This window comes from Pyxicephalus adspersus, chromosome 6, assembly GCF_032062135.1.
Source record: "Pyxicephalus adspersus chromosome 6, UCB_Pads_2.0, whole genome shotgun sequence".
NCBI lineage: Eukaryota > Metazoa > Chordata > Amphibia > Anura > Pyxicephalidae > Pyxicephalus > Pyxicephalus adspersus.
The window spans coordinates 56,951,888-56,970,124 of record NC_092863.1 but is presented as its reverse complement, the minus strand read 5'-3'; the positions used below and the strand labels follow the sequence as shown (position 1 = coordinate 56,970,124).

General features: G+C 35.3%; 1 protein-coding gene across 2 annotated transcripts in view; it reads right to left on the bottom strand.

Moving 5' to 3' along the window:
• The window catches only part of WSCD2 (WSC domain containing 2), a 167,829-nt gene that overhangs the window by 79,753 nt on the left and 69,839 nt on the right, over positions 1-18,237 (bottom strand). For both annotated transcript variants that reach the window (XM_072415931.1, XM_072415929.1), the window contains exon 3: positions 6,240-7,192. In XM_072415931.1, coding sequence (XP_072272032.1) covers positions 6,240-6,714 — 475 coding nt within the window. In that variant the 5' untranslated portion in view covers positions 6,715-7,192. The remainder of the gene's footprint in view (positions 1-6,239; positions 7,193-18,237) is intronic.

Below are 18,237 nucleotides of genomic sequence, written 5' to 3'. Positions count from 1 at the left end.
TTCTTTAAAAATGGAATTCAAGACAACCATTTTTCAAATTTAGGAACCAGAGAGACTCGGCCCCAGTTAACCTTATGGCAAATTAATACATGTACATTTACTTGTTTTGAGCAAAATACTATACCCTTATAATATACAACCCTTTAATATACATGCCTCTTTGGGTGACATTTAGAATGGATACCAATACACAACATGTGTACAGTATATTGTGGTAAAGTATGTTAAACAGGGATTTTAACATGTTAACACAAATGGAGAGCTGCTGATCCAGCCTAAACCCCAATGCCTTAAACGGGAATTTGGAAAAATGAATAAAACTACAGAATTTATAGTTGATGCAGCAATCTAGTTAGCCCAGCAATATTGCAGGTGTTCCCTGCTGTACCCGGATTATCACCTGGAGATCTTACCACAAACCTGGTATTCAGGCTACTTCCTGCTGAAAGGTAACCATTGTGAATCATGGATGCTGAAATTCCCCTTATCACTTCTGCTCATTCAGTTAATAGATGGAACTCGTCTTGTGTTGTCACCAGTGAAGTACTGCCGATACTTGTCCACACTTAGTGGATTGGCAGCAAGCACAGTACTACCTGCTAGGATAGCGAATAACTAAACATTTGTAATAATAGGTGCAGACGTTGCACATGTGTTAAAACCAATATAAAACCAACTAATATAGGTATAATAATGTGCAGCTCCTGCTAGGATTATTGTAAAGCAATTACTTTTTGCTGCCTTTGTCTCTAAAGATTCAATCCATAGGGAATGGGATGATAAATGTAAATGTTATAGGAGGGGAAATCTTGCTAGTAGGAACATAGACGACTATAGACACAGGAAAAAAGATTTAACTCTTATCCAATCCATCATACACTAAAAACAAATACACTTTCTTTCATAGTAAACAACCTTTGCACTGCTGTCCACAACCATTGTCAAGAAACAGATTTACTTTTTTTATACTGCATTATGTCCAAAGTAGAATCCATTTGACTACAAACTGTCCTACTGAAAAATGTATAGTAAAAAATGCAAGCATGTCACAAGATAATATGATACGCTCCCCTTACTGCATCATTAGAACTTGGTATAGATTAGAGGAAGAAAAATCTCCCCTGTAGGGGTGGTCTGATTTGCTTAGGCTTCCATTCCCCTAAAGGCAAATCTATAAGTCATCCATGCTGCTAAGAATTTGCATTTGTTACCAATATCTTCTTTATGTTTTAGAAATCTTTTAAGCATTTCCACAACAATACATAAAGAAAAAAATATATTTTAGTTTCTCCTCATTTTAAAGTTGAAAGTCCGATTTCATAGCTAGTTGCTTGGAGGTGCATATTGTTTTTTTGTAGCTGAAATGTAAACTATGAGAAATGCAAATTTCTGAAGATTAATTTTACCCTCTGGACTCCCTACAGATAAATTCCAGGTTCTGTCTCAATATGGCACATTAGTGGCATCATTATCATCTAAGGATTTATGGGAAAAGCAATCACATAATTATATTGCAGCTATAGCACACCAAACCTGCTTCCTGGCATTCTGAGAAATCACAAGAGGAACCCCACTATTCTCTTCTTTAATCCCCCAAATGTTAACAGGGCTGGGAAAGAGGTGAGGCTGTGTGGGTCGGAATAAGATCCTGTACAAATTGTTGAATTGAGATAAAAGATAATGATGAAGTTTAGCTTCACATGATATACATGGCTCTGTTGGAGAAATATTTGCTTTGTTTACTGCCACAGTGAGGGAAAATCTCTCCCATTAGCTGTTTAGTTTTGTCTGTGTCCTTGTTGCAAATTTTCAGTAGGGTGAAACCACTATGGATAACAGAAAAAAACTAACATGTTTTATTCCTCCTTCACAATCCAAAACAAAAACAAGATCCCTCCTATGGAAACATGTGAAAAACAACTCTTCCACTTAGGATTTTTTGGCCCACTATGGTGCCAAATCCATGCCTCAAGGTAAAAAGCAACATCAGTGTCACTGAATGCTTCACCCAAATTTCCACAGGCAAAACAGGAAGTGCCCCCTCATGTGTGCTCCCAGACCATTCTAAGCAACCATAAGAAGAGCCCCCATTATGTTCTTTTTTATTCCCCTCAAAAGTGAATCAGACTGAGGTATGATTGAAGTCTGTGTGACCAGCTTGCTTAATTTTATTTCCTAGCCAGACCTACGCAGAGACCCATGCTGAACCTATACTGGGACAGGTTTTGCGGGCTGATATGGTGGAAATTGAATGTCTCTATCCAATTACCATTATACCAATTTAAATCATAAATGCCTTTTAGCGCAGTTTACTGTCGAAAGAGTTTATAGATTTCTCAGTCATCCACTTAACTTCATCAACCACAACACATCAGGCTGCTAAATTACCTAGATATTTTATGTTTCTGCGCAACCCTCCTTCTCTTCACCACCAAGCTTCTTTTCTTTCTAGGTCTTCTGTATATATTTTTTTACTTCTGTTGCTAAGATGTTTGGACCTTCCACTTAAAGGCCTTGAATCCATATATCTCCTTGATAAGTAGGTGGGGCTGGAGTAATTTTTAGGAGCAATACTGATTTTTGAATCTAAAAAAGCTAGAATCTAAAAAAGAATATGGGTTTGGTTGTTTAACCTAGCATATGACATTATATATTGCATCGTATGGTACATTTATATACATCTATATATAGGATTTAAGGGTTCATTCCAGTAACAATGAGTCATCTGCTAGACATATGGTCTAAATGCTAAAAACTATGTGATGTAGGTGATATATTATACCAACCACTGGAATAATTAGTGGACCTCAGAATGTTTCCAGTCATGCTCCTAATTGGTTTACACAATACGGGTGAATGTCTATTGTTATTTATGTTTCTCTTTTCCTTTTTTGTAACTATCTCCTATGTTTTACGTTGTACTTTGTAAAAAAATTAAAAATCTTTAACAAAAAATTTAATTTAAAAAAATTACCTAGATAGACAGAATAATAATAGTAATTAGAATAGAATATTAATTGCTTTATTTTATTTATTCCAAAGTCACCATGTTTCCAGACTACTCTGATTTCTGAATGTTAAATGACAACTGCAAAATTTGCATGGTTGGAGGCACACAACCTAATGAAAGATATTGCCATTGTTAAACCAAGAAACAAATGTTTCTTTTTTTAAAAAAACACCTATTCTTTTTAAAATGGAGACCATGTGAGCCTTATTTTAGTGTTATTAGCTGGCTCTCAGAGTTATGGTACATGGTCCTATATGCTTTATTTTCTTGAAATACTGTTTCAATTTATTTACTTTGACCTTTTCACAAGATTTGGTTCTTAGCTACAAGAGGATCAGGACCACATGAGAAGGCCTGGTGTGGGGTAGTGTTCAACATAATTTGAGCTTGCATTCATAATGAACGATTCATTTTAGGATTTAGATGCCAATGGTATCTCTTTACTACAATGGAAAATAAAAGTATTCCATTTTGAGTTATAATAAATAATAATTTATATTGCATAATTGTGTGTGTTCCTAATTATTTTACCTATTAAACAAGCAAATTAGTGACAGAGATATTTTAAAGTTACCTGACATGTACTGATGATGCTAACTTGCTATGCGCATTTAAGGAGCCTGTATTTAATTAAAAAAAAAAAAAACACTTTCAGGTATGAGAAAAACAAAAATGCCAACTCTGACTTTTGTCATCTCTCCTTACTCCATCGCCGGTGCTGACATCTTTTTCAAAGTCTGGCCAGGCCAGAATGTTATACCATTAATTTTCAGTTTATTCATTAATATCACCTGGGTATGCCAGTATTGCACACTGTGCTGCACATACAGAAAATTTCGAACATGTACGTACATTTTTTTTATAAAGAATCCACATTCTCCTAATTTTTATTTTTAATGATTTTATTTTTCTTTGCTTCTGCTTTAATCACAAATTAAAACACTAAAATTTTTAGCTTCTCCAAAATATATTTAAATAAATGCATGTGTTTAATTCAGTAACATATATTTTTTTTTTTTATGTTTGCACCCTGCTGTACAGATTTCCCTTAGTTTCCGGTCTTGTAATTGCATAAATAAATAGGAAAATGTTCACACTTCCAACAAATTTCTCCGCCCCCTTCTTCAATGTTAAAAGTTCCAGCATTGCAAAAGTCAAGCCTAGTACAGAAGTACCCCTAGTCATCCTGATGGTTTTAGTTCATAGCAGTACACGTCCTGATATGTGAATGTGTCTGGGAACTTCTACAGCCTTATAGCCATATATCCACTATGCGAGTAATGCACTGCTGCCCCTGCCTGCTAGTCTTAGGAGATTTGAAGTGAGGTTTTGTGATGTTAATTTGTTGTTCTTGCTGGAAGCACTGACACAAGGTAGCAAATGATGGCCTCAACCCAGATGGCTGCCTTCACACAAGGACACAGAGCAGAACAAGGTCTCCGGCTCTCTTCTTTTTTTGTACACCTCTTCCAAAGTTCAGTTTTTTTTTTAAACAATTATAAACATATAAGTCACACAGGATAATTTTTGTTTTCAATGAGTTTGCCAACTCATAGGCTTGTTAAAAGGAACATAAAAACTATAAGGCACTATAGGCACATGTGGCGTACCCTATATACACTGTATCACTATCCAGTGCTTTTCCTAAAGCAACTTACATATGTGAAAAATGTTGGCATTGATGATATGGGTCTAGGCTTATCTTCCTTTGCCCTGCAAACACCATTATCTTGTATGTTTTCCAGTAAGCGGAATACACAAAAATCTAAGGCTATAATAATTGTCCTTTGCTGTTTTCTCATATCATCTTTGAATGTTGCTTTGCACATTGCAAGCAGGACAAAATTAAATACTGTATAAACCCTACATTCAGTCAAGGTGCACCTTTAGTGGTCACTGCGGTTTCTTTTTTTCAGCTTTGTGTTCATAATACAGTTAAGGCAACAACTATTTCCCTAAATACCAGAGTAATTCATTATTCAGCTGTCACCTAGGCAGTGTTGTGTAGCAATATGTTATACTGCCTTTCCCCACCAGGCTACTTCATCACTGCCACCACCTCTCCGGCTCCAGCAAGATTTAAGTTGCTGTTTTATAGGGATTAAATTCCCTGATGGTAGACTTCATTTTTTTTTTCACTCCAAGTGGAAATTCACAAAACAAGTTTTCATAATATTCAGGGTAGGAATTCAGGGTTTAAATACATATAGAAATAGGACAGCACATTTAAAGTTTAAGGGTATGTTGAATATATGTGCATGTACAAATATATGTATACATACAAATAGCCACACTGCAGATGGCATCTAGTATTACAGTCTAACTTTTATATAACAGTTAGGCTACGGACACACGTCAGATGATTCACTCGATTGCCAATAATGGGATACAATCGTACGAGAATCTGGCATGTGTACAGTGCCAGATCTGTCCTGGCAGATCCCCAAACAACGAACGATCTTAATGCAAGTGAAGGGAAGAGAGCGTGGTGTTGCTCGCTCATTCTCCCCCTCCCTTCTCCATAGACCACAATGGTACTGTATGTACAGCGCTTGTTCCTGCATCTTTCAGTCTTTTGTCTTTGGAATGGATCATAAAAGATCCTTTTCTATAACAAAAATCTAACGTGTGTACATAGCCTCAATGACTGCTAAAAACATGTAACTAAATTAGAAAGATCATGTGGTTCATTATAATTAAACTAAACCAAAAAAACAAAAATGTATCATATTGCAGATAACTTTTCTCTATATGTTGTGCTTGCATTGCTTTTTATTTTTTAGGTAGAAGCAGCTTGGACAAGCTGTGAAATGTCTTCAGCATAACAAAAACAAAACCAGCTAAATATGATTATTGGCTACTAAATTAGCAATATGCAATGCCCTGGATAAATGAGGACATTCATAAATGTAAAGCTGTTCTTCTGGTTTTAGTAGTCCTAATCATACAGCTGAAACTAGCTTGCAGATAACTGTGTGACAATTAGCTGAACACCTGAGCTGCATACTTATTCTGGGTCAATGATTCAGAAAGAAGTAAAGGCAGAAGATTAGAATGCCAATCAGGAAATCAGTATTTTTTTTAGAACAAAGTCAGGAATGGCAGCTTACATCATCTGTTAGTGCACACTTTAAATTAGCTTTTATATTCATAGAAATATAAAATAAAAGAATGCACCAGAGATTGCATTGACTATAGAAGACAGCTGATACTATTATTCCATGCTTACCTCTCCCTTCCTCCTGCTCTCTCATAGTTCTTCCTTTCAGAGCCCTGTTCCAGGTACCTCCAAAGTCTCCTGGCTTAATTTTGTCTGGTGATTCTTTTGCCGATGTTTTGAACCATGGTCCATATCTACGTGGTGTGCTTGGTGACTCCGGAGTCTCTTTAAATACCCTACTTAGTTGGGCCACCCCAGATTCTTGAGGATCTACTCCATCATTTTTCCCATCTAGGGAGGTCTTATCATTTTCTGGTACAACATGTTCTCCTTCAAACGTTGCATGCAAAAATACAACACTTCCAGCCGTCAAATATAAGATGATAAATGTAAAAAAGCGTACAGGTTTCCTTCGAAAATATCTCTGAAATTTCACAATTATCTTGGCCATATCTTGCACATTATATGAGGTTCTTTTAAATCCTTCCAAGCAATTTAATTTATCTTGAGACGATACTGTAATTCCATATCTGTAAGATATCATTAACTGGATTTTCCATACAGGGAACAAAAAAAAGATGGAACTGAAGTATGCTGTGTGTTAAAATATATTGTAATTAAATTATCTGGAAAAAGATACATTTCTTTTCACTATAAATCTATGAGCTGTAAAAGATAAAACAGGTTTCTTCTTGAGCGGCTGTGTTTTTGTGTACAGCATTTCTGCTATGTCTATTCTTTGCCAATAAAAGTTGCAAAGGGAATCCCGAGAGACACCATTGATGGACAGATCATTTTAAGAAAATTGAGAGTTTGAAGGTGGTTTGAAAGCTGATCAGCTGACACAGCTTACTTTCATTCTCTTTGCTCCTCAGTGCAGATTCTTGGAAGCATGGCTTTAATTGAAATGACACTGCTCCTTTTCCAGCAAACAAAATAAGGTCCTTGGGGAGAAAACATTCAGAGGAGCCCCTTGTTACATAAACTGTCATTCATGTTGGTCCAAGATGAAAATGGTGAACCTACAAGTCAAACGGAAAATAGGATAGTTAACTTTTATGCTCTGGCTTTTCGAACAATTCTGTTTTAAATATTAAAAAATAATTATAATGTAGTGATATAACAGGATAAAAAAAGCAAGAAAATACAATATATTTTTTATTAGTAAACATGTTTTTATTATGCAAACTCAATCTGCTTTATGGATAAATCTAAAGCTTTTATGCTATTTGTATGTAATGCTTGGAATTGATTAAAATATATAAACATAGTAGTAAATACATAGAAAATGTCAACATCCTGTTTATCTGTTTATCATACCCTGAAAGATAACTATTCTGAATTGAAGAATCTGAATGTCCGATGTTAAGTTCATATAGAAATTCATCTTTACATTTACTAATATGCATGTGTACTATTTGTATTCTCCCCGCAATAAAAAATAAGTGTCAGCCCAGAGTGAGACTGCAAGGTTCAGAGGCTGAAGATGCTGTTAGAGGAGGGTAAAACTGTATTACTAATCTAAAACTGTATTATTATTAGTTTTCAGTCATGCAATCCTAATAGCACCCTTGCTATTTGACATTTTTTAACTTTCATTCAAACCAGGATATAGATTGACTTTAAAGAAACAATGGCACATTGCCACCATTCACAGCCTGCAAAAAAAAGAATAGTAATAGCATTTGTATCAAAATCTATAGGCAAGTCATTAGGCGCGAGCACTGTCACATGGGGGAGTGTTGTCAAAACTTTACTGGGTCAGCAAAAGGAAAGAAGGTGTGGAAAATAAGAGAAGGCAAGGTCTGCGTGTAGGGGGTAGTTAACATTGGCTTTTGCAGAGACACTCACCTTGCCCTGCATGGAGGTAAATTAAAAAAGCTCTTTAAAGCCTGATACTTAGTATGACACTTTTTATTAATATTATTATTATTAAACAGGATTTATATAGCGCCAACATATTACTCAGCGCTGTACAATAAATAGGGATTGCAAATGACAGACTAATACAGACAGTGATAGAGGAGGAGAGGATCATGCACCGAAGAGCTTACAATCTAGTAGGTGAGGGAATTTCACACACAGTAGGATGGGAGATATGTAGTGGTGAGAAGTAGTGATGGTTTCAATTGACAGAAGAAGACGGGTAGGCAAGTTTGAAAAAATGGGTTTTGAGTGCTCTTTTAAATGAGCAGAAAGTAGGAGCAAGCCGAATAGGACGAGGAAGACCATTCCAGAGAGTTGGAGCAGCTCTAGAGAAGTCTTGTATCCGTGCGTGTGATGAGGTTATGAGTGAGGAAGTCAATAGTAGGTCATTGGAGGAGCGGAGAGAGCGGCAGGGGGAGTATTTTTTAACCATTTCAGAAATGTAAGTGGGACAATAACTGTGTAGGGATTTGAAGGCAAAGCACCGGAGCTTAAATTTGATTCTAAGGTGAAATGGAAGCCAATGGAGAGAACTACAAAGAGATGCAGCGGAGGAGGAGCGGAGGGAAGGATGGATGAGTCTGGCTGCAGCATTCATAATAGATTGTAGAGGAGAGAGTCATGTTAGTGGAATACCAGAGAGAAGGATGTTACAGTAGTCCAGACGAGAAATGATAAGAGCATGTACAAGGAGTTTGGGGGTCTCAGGGGACAGGTAGGGGCGGATTTTGGCGATGTTGCGTAGGTGAAAGTGACAGGACCTGGAAATGTTCTGAATATGGGGGGTAAATGAGAGGCCCGAGTCAAAGGTGACACCAAGACAACATGCCTGAGGGGAGGGCCGAATAACAGTTCACTTGTAATAGGGAGAAAATACAAGAAAAAAATTAGGTATGACTAAAGTATTATAACAAAGACCAAAACAATTAGAGAATAATCCATTATTCACTAACATTTAATTGCAATGTACTGTAAATCAGTTATTTTCATACATTCATTATTCTAGTCTGCAAAGTTCAAATCCAAGCAGTTGCAAAGCCAAAGTGGGATTTTCCATATATATCAATTCCCAAGTCCAGCTACATTGAATAAATTGATCCATAATCCCAGGTATTAATTTTAATTCTAGGCCTATAAATTTTAATTTTTCTCACATTTGTTCTTTGGTAGCATCTCCGGTCAGCTAGACAAATCCCAGATGAAAATAAAAACTACTTGTAAACCTCATCTTTGCACTATATTGTCTCTGTTGTATGTTCAGGTAAACTAGTAAGGATATAGAAAATTAACCAGAAATGTACTACATGCTGAATATTTGTTTTTCAATAAGCAATAAAATGTTTAATGTGATAAGTAATTTATTAGCACATCTTGCTAAGCAAATTACTAAATCTGTGTTTAGGATTAAGGGTAAAATTATTTCACAAATACTGATAAAATACAGTAACTCATTATTTTGTGATTTCAATATCTTTATGTATACATCAACAGTAAAAAAATGCAAGCCAGCATTCAGCAATAACTACAGCCTTTGATACCCACAGTAAACTGAGAAACAAACATTTCCTAAACTAAAGAAAAGGAAATTTAGCAAGCTATATAAGCTCTAAGGAAAGCTCCTGGTCCCGATAGACACCATATTAAGGAATACAAAAAACACGATCCAGATTATATCAATATTACATAAAACATATCAAAACACGTCCTATTTCAAACAATTATGAATCTCAAATAATTGAGACTACTATAGTGTTGTTTTTGAAACTAGATAAAAATACCCAGTAATGTGTCGCTTAGAGGTCCAACTTTAAATCAAATCTTGATGAAAAAAGATCTCATTATTTTATTGTGAAAATCCATGTCAGATTAAATTTAGTAATATTGTCCCTCATCCACAGTGCCCTAAAGGCTTTATAATTTATGCACATACGTAGCGTTTAGGTAATTGTCCCTTAAAATGACCTTCCCCAATACATTTGCAGTAGCCTCCCATGATACAGATGGTCCTTCAAATTCATTAAACATCTATGTAAACTTTTGTGGCAATAAATATATGAAATAATATGAAAGTATAATTTTACTAGGTCTAGCTTGGTAAATAATTGCCTAATACCCTTCTATTTTCCCTTTCTCCCCCCCTGCTCCTTGCCATAGCAATAAAGGCCCTGCTATTTCAACTCTGCCAGCTAGACAATTACAAGGGTATACATATTGGCCCAGTAACTATGGACTCCTCCTAACCAATGCCCATCCAAATAAAAAACAATATAGTGAATATTCTGGGCACAAAAAAATCTTCCAGAAATATAGGCTAATGTCTGAAACACAGTTTTCCTTTGGCTTTTTATTATTCAATCCTTTAAAGAAATTGGTACAAAGAACCTATCCCCAATACTTAAATATAATAAAGATAAATGACAGATATCATCCACAATGCTGCTTTTGGTGGGTGGCAGAAAAAAATATAAGTGATTCTTCTTCCCAAATAATTACATGTTATCCCATATGTCTGCAAGATCATTTTTAAAGAGTTACATTTTTAAAAAGTGAAATCCCTCCCCTTTTTTACAGAAATTCTAGACTTAAATTGAATAAACAATGGTTATATATTAATAAAAACTAAATTTTGCCTTGGCATAAATCTCTTGTAATATCCTAAGGACCGGTACATGCTATGGGACAAAGAGAATAAATGTTCTAAATCAATCTGGGTCCAATTACTTTGCACAGTGCCGTCTGCCTAACATGATTAGCACTGGTAAATGAAAGGAGAGCACTGAAATGGCCTATTATTGTACTTCTGATGCATGTTGTTTATATACAGCCTACTGCAGGTCTTAACCAGGCTACATAGCCTAAAAAAGAGCTGAAATCTAGAAGCTGTGTAAGAAATAAAAAGCCAAAGACTAGCCACCAGTATTTCCTGTGCCCTTACGGAAGTTGATCTTTCCCTATCACTATCTTCCTCCCACAGATACTTGATATGTTGTCACAGGCTGGGCAAAAAGGAGTCCACTCCTCTTAGATTATCCATTGGGGCTTTTCTTTCAGGTGGAACAAACTAACAAACATTTCCCATCACTAGTTTACAATGCCTTGCCATCCCTCTGTGTGGCGGTGGTCATCTTGGCACAGGCACCACTTTGTTTAGGAGCATCACCAAATTTTACCCCAAATGCTAAAGATGACAAATACATGCTTTTCCAGTTTACCAGAAATCTATCCAAGGTGTTGAATGGTAACAGGCCTGTCAGTGCTGTCTTGCTATGAAATTATTTTATTTTTTTATTTTTTGCTACTAATTACCTAATACATGTAATATTGTAATTTATAATTATTCAGAATATAGAATGTAAGAATGCAAAGTGAAATAATATTGGAATATTTTTTAATTGATTGTTATTGGATTGTTATCTTCAAATCTCCTTTTTCCTGAGGAAGCGGCCTTAGTTGCAGCGAAACGCGTCACAGTTTTTGGAAATGCCTCAGTAAGAGATGTTTCCAGAAGGAGAATCATATGAATGTAATATTTAAAACAAGCTCATAATTTTATTCTTATATCACAGTTTTTAAATGCAATGTTTCAAATAAAATGCAACATAATTTTTAATGTAATTGTCAAATAAATTGTTTATACTTGACCTTAAAAGTCCTTTCAAAAAAGTCTGGTTTCCTCGAAATTCTGGTTGTTTCTTGTAGTTATACTTAATATATGTATATATATATATATATATATACTGTGTAATATTTTTAATATATATACACTGTATTAAAAACTAATAAATGAGTATGTAAATTTAGAATAATGTATGACAGTGTTTTATTTATACTTTTTGTTTATCGTTGTTATTTTCATCGTGCAGAAAGTTCTACTTTTAAAAATAAGTTATCAAATCAAAGCACTGGGAAAAAAAAAACAGTTCATCTAAAAGAGGGAAAGAGGGTGAATAATAAGGTTCTCTATTCTAATGAAGAAGAGAAGGTGATAATTCAGCATTGTTTTATGAATATACATTGTATTTATCTATAATTGATTTTCACTGAGCCATTAACATTGATAATTGCATGCTCAGCAGTAATTCTGCAGATTCCCTTTGATTTTCAATTATATTTTATAGGACAGTCACACATCTTGCCTCATCTCTAATTAGTGACTTTTCTCTTACCAGACTCTTCTTCTATTAGAGTTGTAAGTGGTTTTGGATAACAGAGTCTTAATCACAGCTGGCGGTAAGCCAGGGCAAAAGCCGAATCCTTCAATTGGACACCCAGATTCAAGGGCGCTTATAGAGTGTGTTATAAAAGAAAAAAAAACTTTTTTTTCATTCATTAATTTAAAATTTTATTAGAAACACATTGTACATCTTAACAATACAAATTGTGATGAAAACTGGAGCACATTAAGCAGTCAATTTGATTTGCAACAGTCGCTTTTGGTGGTAAATCATGGTATTTTAAAACACATGCAAACAGGTTTACCTGTAGTGAATGCTTGCAATGTTACCTTAATTTTTTATACAATTTAGGTTGGATAACAGGGTTTTTCTGGGATTTAGCCATATTTTATGTTTAGTGTCATTTAAATATGGTGTCCAACCAGGCAGTGAGGTCATATCACCGGGGTCTATAGGTAAAGTTGTGAGTTCACTTCTTTTGTGAACCTGAGGATGGTTATTTTACATTTATAAGGCTTGTGTGTGAACTTTCTTTATCATTCGGATGTATTTACACTACATCTTCTATACATTCATTTCAATGTACCTGGAATATTTATTAAAAACTATGTGCATCCCATGAGTCGGTAGCTTGTAGAACCCCGTTTATCAGCAATACCATGAAATAACAGCTTTTATGATCACTTTTTGAAGACGAATAACTACCCAGTTCTCTACAATATCAATTATGTGAATTTTTAACCATTCCTCTAAAAAAATTCCTTCTGTTTGCATTGCCTTACATTAACTGCATGTTTCAAATCCCTTTTCAACATTCCAATATAATTCAAATCAGGGTTTTGACTAGACCAGTCCTTTTGCATTATATTACATGAAATGCCAGTTTAAAATTCCCCACAACATTTTTATGAATTCAAATTAGGGCTTTGACAAGACCACACTTGGAGATTAGTTTCTATGCTAAAAAACTAGGGCTTATTGATGTGGGAATCTTTCTAAATGCCTTGACAAACCTATAGGTATGCACAACCTTCTTTCCGAGGGCATTATAGAGCTATTTACATCTTGTAATGACACAGTTATCATACAACACAAAAAGCAAAGCAGATACTGGTTTATCAAGTATATTTCCTAAGGAGGTATCGTAAACACCCAATTTGGAACACCTTATTCCTATATTATGATTTTAAAATGGTTTTAGCACAACAAGAATATAAATAACTGGGCAATTTATTAAGGAACTTGGCAAATGGAGTAAGTTATATTAATTTCTTTAGTCACTTATTTTGCTCATATTTGGACTTACTAACTTAGTTGAATGTGTTGAGTTAGGTGAAAGGTGTCATCACACAAATATGGGGTGTGTATGTTGCTATTACATATAACACATGGCTGAAAAACAGTGAACCATTCCTTGTTTCCCTTGTTAGGTAAACATTGTTTCTGCTTTTTGTAATTATAGATATAGGTTATAGAAGTTTTCAACCCTGGAAGGCTTTTGGTGGTCCCGGGGCGTTAATGTAATGCTCTCTGTTGCATTGTCCCCTCTGCACGTGCAGTACCTCTCTGTATCTGAAGAGAGTTTTGAAACACAGGTAAACACTTGGATATGTGATGATGATATTTATATGTATAATTTTTACTTTCTGTAACAAGTAACTGTATATATGTATATATTTTCTTTTTTCAATGACCACTTTCTCCTGAAGAGGATAGGCTAGTCACATGGTTATGTGGTCATGTTTTTAAATTGTATATGATTTGGATTGGCGATCACCAACATTTTATGGAATTAGGCATTTTAGAAGATTTATATTAAAGATGAATTTTTGAACAGACTGTTGAAAATATTGAAATTAAGTGCAAATAAGTCCCCTGTTTTCATTTCTCTTTTCTGCAAATATTAAAATGGTGGTGTATTAGAGGTATGCTCACTTTTACATGAATGGTTAACAAGAAATGTGTATCTTAGCTGTGTGAATACATTCTAGGAAAAAAATTTTTGTTACCCTGCAATAACTTTTGGAAAAACCCTTCCCAGGGCATCTTTTCCTACCCTTTCCTATTTTATCTCAATAAAGGTAATGTCAATTATTGCAATTACATTATTTTTTTCATAGCAATAAATGTAAAATCCACCAACAACTGTTTAAAGATGACATTTAGCCCATAGCTGACTGAAAAAGGTTTTGAGATAGGAGTCAGGTATCCCAAGAATGAATTTCTCTGGTGTGTTCAGAATAATTTGACGTTGTTAGCTGACTGAATTCCTCCATGCCAGATGAAACAAAGGTATGACTTTAGGAAGACTTACCTTGTATAACAAACCAAAAACAGATCATTAAAAGCCAGACAGCAAAATATCATGTCAGTGATTTGTTGGTTTGATGCTTGCTGTCAGTATGATCAACATCCAGCGATCTATTGAAAAGCACCAGGGCCTATTTTGCTTCACATAAACAAAACACTTCTGACAACAATTCCCATATAACTCAGTCTTCTTGAAAATGTAGGGTTCACAATTATTTGCTCCTGAATTAAAAAACCATATATTTCTCTATGTGATTTTGTGGGTGTGGGTGTGTATAGCATAATGTTTTTTAGCATATTACATTACCAGAACTTTTATTCATTAAATGCAGGTAGTTCTTTTTAGGCCACTGACCCCAGGAATTGGGTCTCTCTTGCATTCCTCATCTTTGAATTACCGATGGCCAACAATTATTCTAGATTTATCTACCTTCTGCCTGAGACAAACTAAAGGCTTACACAACACAGGGACACATAATTTAGGCACAATGCACAAAAAAGATTGCAATAAATGAAATATTTAACATTTTTTCTTCAATATGCTGACTAGATCACGTAGCCTGGATATGTTATTATTATTATTATTATTATTACTGGTATTTAAATAGTGCTGACATATTACAGTGTGCTTCACAAAGTCCATAGTCATGCCACTAGCTGTCCCTTAAAGAGGCTCATATTCTAATATCCCTACCATGGTCTCATTATCAGAGTGAATTTTGGGGGAAGCCAATTATCCTATCTGCATGTTTTTGGATTGTGGGAGGAAACTGGTATGTATTTAATAAATAATTTACAACTGTTTTAAACTGTTCATATCATTAAAATCTTGTGGCCAGATCATACCAAAATACATTTTTTATACTAACTGCAAAACTGTTCTTTTGGGTTCATCAAGGAGCAAGGTTGGTAATCCATGGAATGAGGCTGGTGATTCAAAGAATGTGAGCAAAGGTTTACAATGCAACCTGCACCGCTGTTGGTGATTTACAGACAAACACTTGTGTGTCCCTCTACAACTGACAGCGAAATCCGCTACCAATTGTTTTTAAATAAATGAAAAACAGATGCCTGAAATGATTGTTTTTTTACTTCTACACAGAGACAAATGCAGCTAACAGTTGACCTCTGTGCAGAACTGACTCGTTTCCCCCCTCCCCTTCTCTAGTTCCCCCAACCCATCCCAGGAGCAAAGAAAAAATTTAAAAAAAAGAATGTTAGTTGCTATAGTTTCTGAACTCAATTATTCATGCCTGAAAAATCTGGTTTATATTTATAAGACATATAATAAATCAAATTTTTAGATCCAAACCTTTCTGCCAGTAATGTTGGTAGCTCAGAGGCAGCATATACATAAGAATTAGTTCACCGGCAGACACTGGAGACACACTGACGCATGAGGCAGCATCAGGAGCTCAGTTGGTTTGCGTCTTTATGTCAACAAGTGAGCACAACTGTCTGTGATAGTAGAGGGTGGGCACCAGAGGATCCTCCAGCCCTGAATACTTGGGCCCACTATAGAAACCCTTATGTCCTTTGGTTGGATGGTCATAGACTGCCTCCATAGACTTTGGTTTCTGTGAGCAGACAGGTCCAGGTACATAGGACTGTGCAGGCTGTCCGGGTGTCCGTCACCATGGCTGTAGGGACCTTGTTTGCTGAGGAAGGTTTGGAGCCATCCAGGAATGGCACAGCTTGCACAGTCCTATGTCTGCCCCACATCTACATTCAGCTACCGGCACCAGAAGAAATTAGACAGTGGGCAAGGCTAGGAAATTGTCCAAACATGATCCTATTTTTATTGAGGCACCAATCAATGTAATAGTGTAATTAATGTTTTTGAGTGCTTGCCACACCATTCTAGAAAATATTTTCCCAAAATGGTTATACTTGTATATTCTGCACATATGAAGACAAAAAATCTTTGGGAGTTGAAGAAATTCAAAAAGCCACATGATGTAAGTAGCGGGGACCTACTTCAAAGAGTCACCAAAAGAAAGCAAGAAAATTACCAAATGGTTGTTTTTTGATTGCTTTTGCTGCTCCCATTTCCTTTCCTGCGCTGTTTTCTAGTAACTAGAAAGCTTGCTGGCCATTTTGAAATAAAAAACACCTTTTGTTTTTTGGGGGTATCAGAAAATAAAAGTAATATTCCAGTGCCCAGGGGCACAGTTAATGTCATTGAAGAAATATTTTCCTATTACAGATTTACTTTAAACCAAATTACAAAGCTACACAAGCATTTATCCAGAGCTTATGTGTACTTTTATCCAAATGAATTTTATTTTCAGTTACATAGTGCTTCATATTTTTTAAATGAATATGCAATATTTTATGCCTCAGACAACATACTGTATATATCTCAACTTCAAGGTAATTTGCTGTAGAAAATCCAATTAGGCAAACAAACTTTTAATTTGCTTTGAAAGGTGTGATGTCTGTATTCATTGTCTCTTTCCAGTCTGTGGCACAGACATAGTAATACAAGGTCACATTTCTCATCTGATTTTAATAGCGATAACTCCACTGCCTAAAACACAAGCACAAAAATACCTCAGTCTAGAGTTTTAGCATATATATTTATATTTTTTTAGACTGCAGCCTATTGTGCACACACTTGCAAACTTAAAGTACACCTAACAACAGATATATTTGGCGTTATATGTTTGCATAGTAAGTAAAGTGTAACACTTAAAGGTCTATTTATAAAGCAGGGAATCTGACATTCAGCCAATATTCCCAGATGGAGAATCATCTAGATCCATGTTTTCAATGATAGAGATGTTTGGTGAATGCTAGATTCATGCTTTAAATCCCTTAAATGTATCCATTACCTCTTGAAGAATCGATAGTACTTCCCTGACAATAGCCGTAATTTACTAAAGGAGTAGAGGTGCTCACATTGCCATGTTAATTTATTCTTAACTTAGTAATGAAGGTGAAGCTATGGGGACTTAAAACATTAAATCACAAGGAAAATCAAAAATGCTGTTTTTTTTATTTTATTTGCACATGATTAGGCAATATGATATAACCAAAATACAACACAGTGTCCGTAGTCATTGCTTATGGTGGAGGGTGTGGCTGGGTGCCTTCATTTCCTCACTACCCCACACCAGAACTGAACTGCACCATGTGTACAGTTCCTGTTCATTCAACTGTCATTGGAAATTATCCCAAAATTATTCTAGTGATAGATATTTAGCATGTGTACATAGCTTCACTCTCTAATCTGCCAGGACCTTGCAATGAACAGGGTGACTGCTGTCAAAGAAAAAATCCAAAAGCTCCTCTACTTGCCTGCAACAGACCAATTACATCCCTTTCTCATTGTGTTTCTATAAAACCTATGGACAGTTATTAAACTGCAGCTTTTATTAATGAATAATAAAAAGCTCACTCATACAGACTGATAGGTTCACTATAAAGCACTTTTTTATCTAGAGTAAAAACTGCAGCTTTTGGAACAAATAATACACATTTCTGCTGACAGTTTTATTAAATAACTAACTTTGGTGTGATAAATTGCAGCAAAGCAGACATTAAATTAAATAGCAATACAGGCAATCAAACCTTGAAGGAATCAAATCACTGTTCCTATACAGGCGCATTTAGATCAAAGGGGATTCCTGTATTTGGTGCATGAACATACTAAG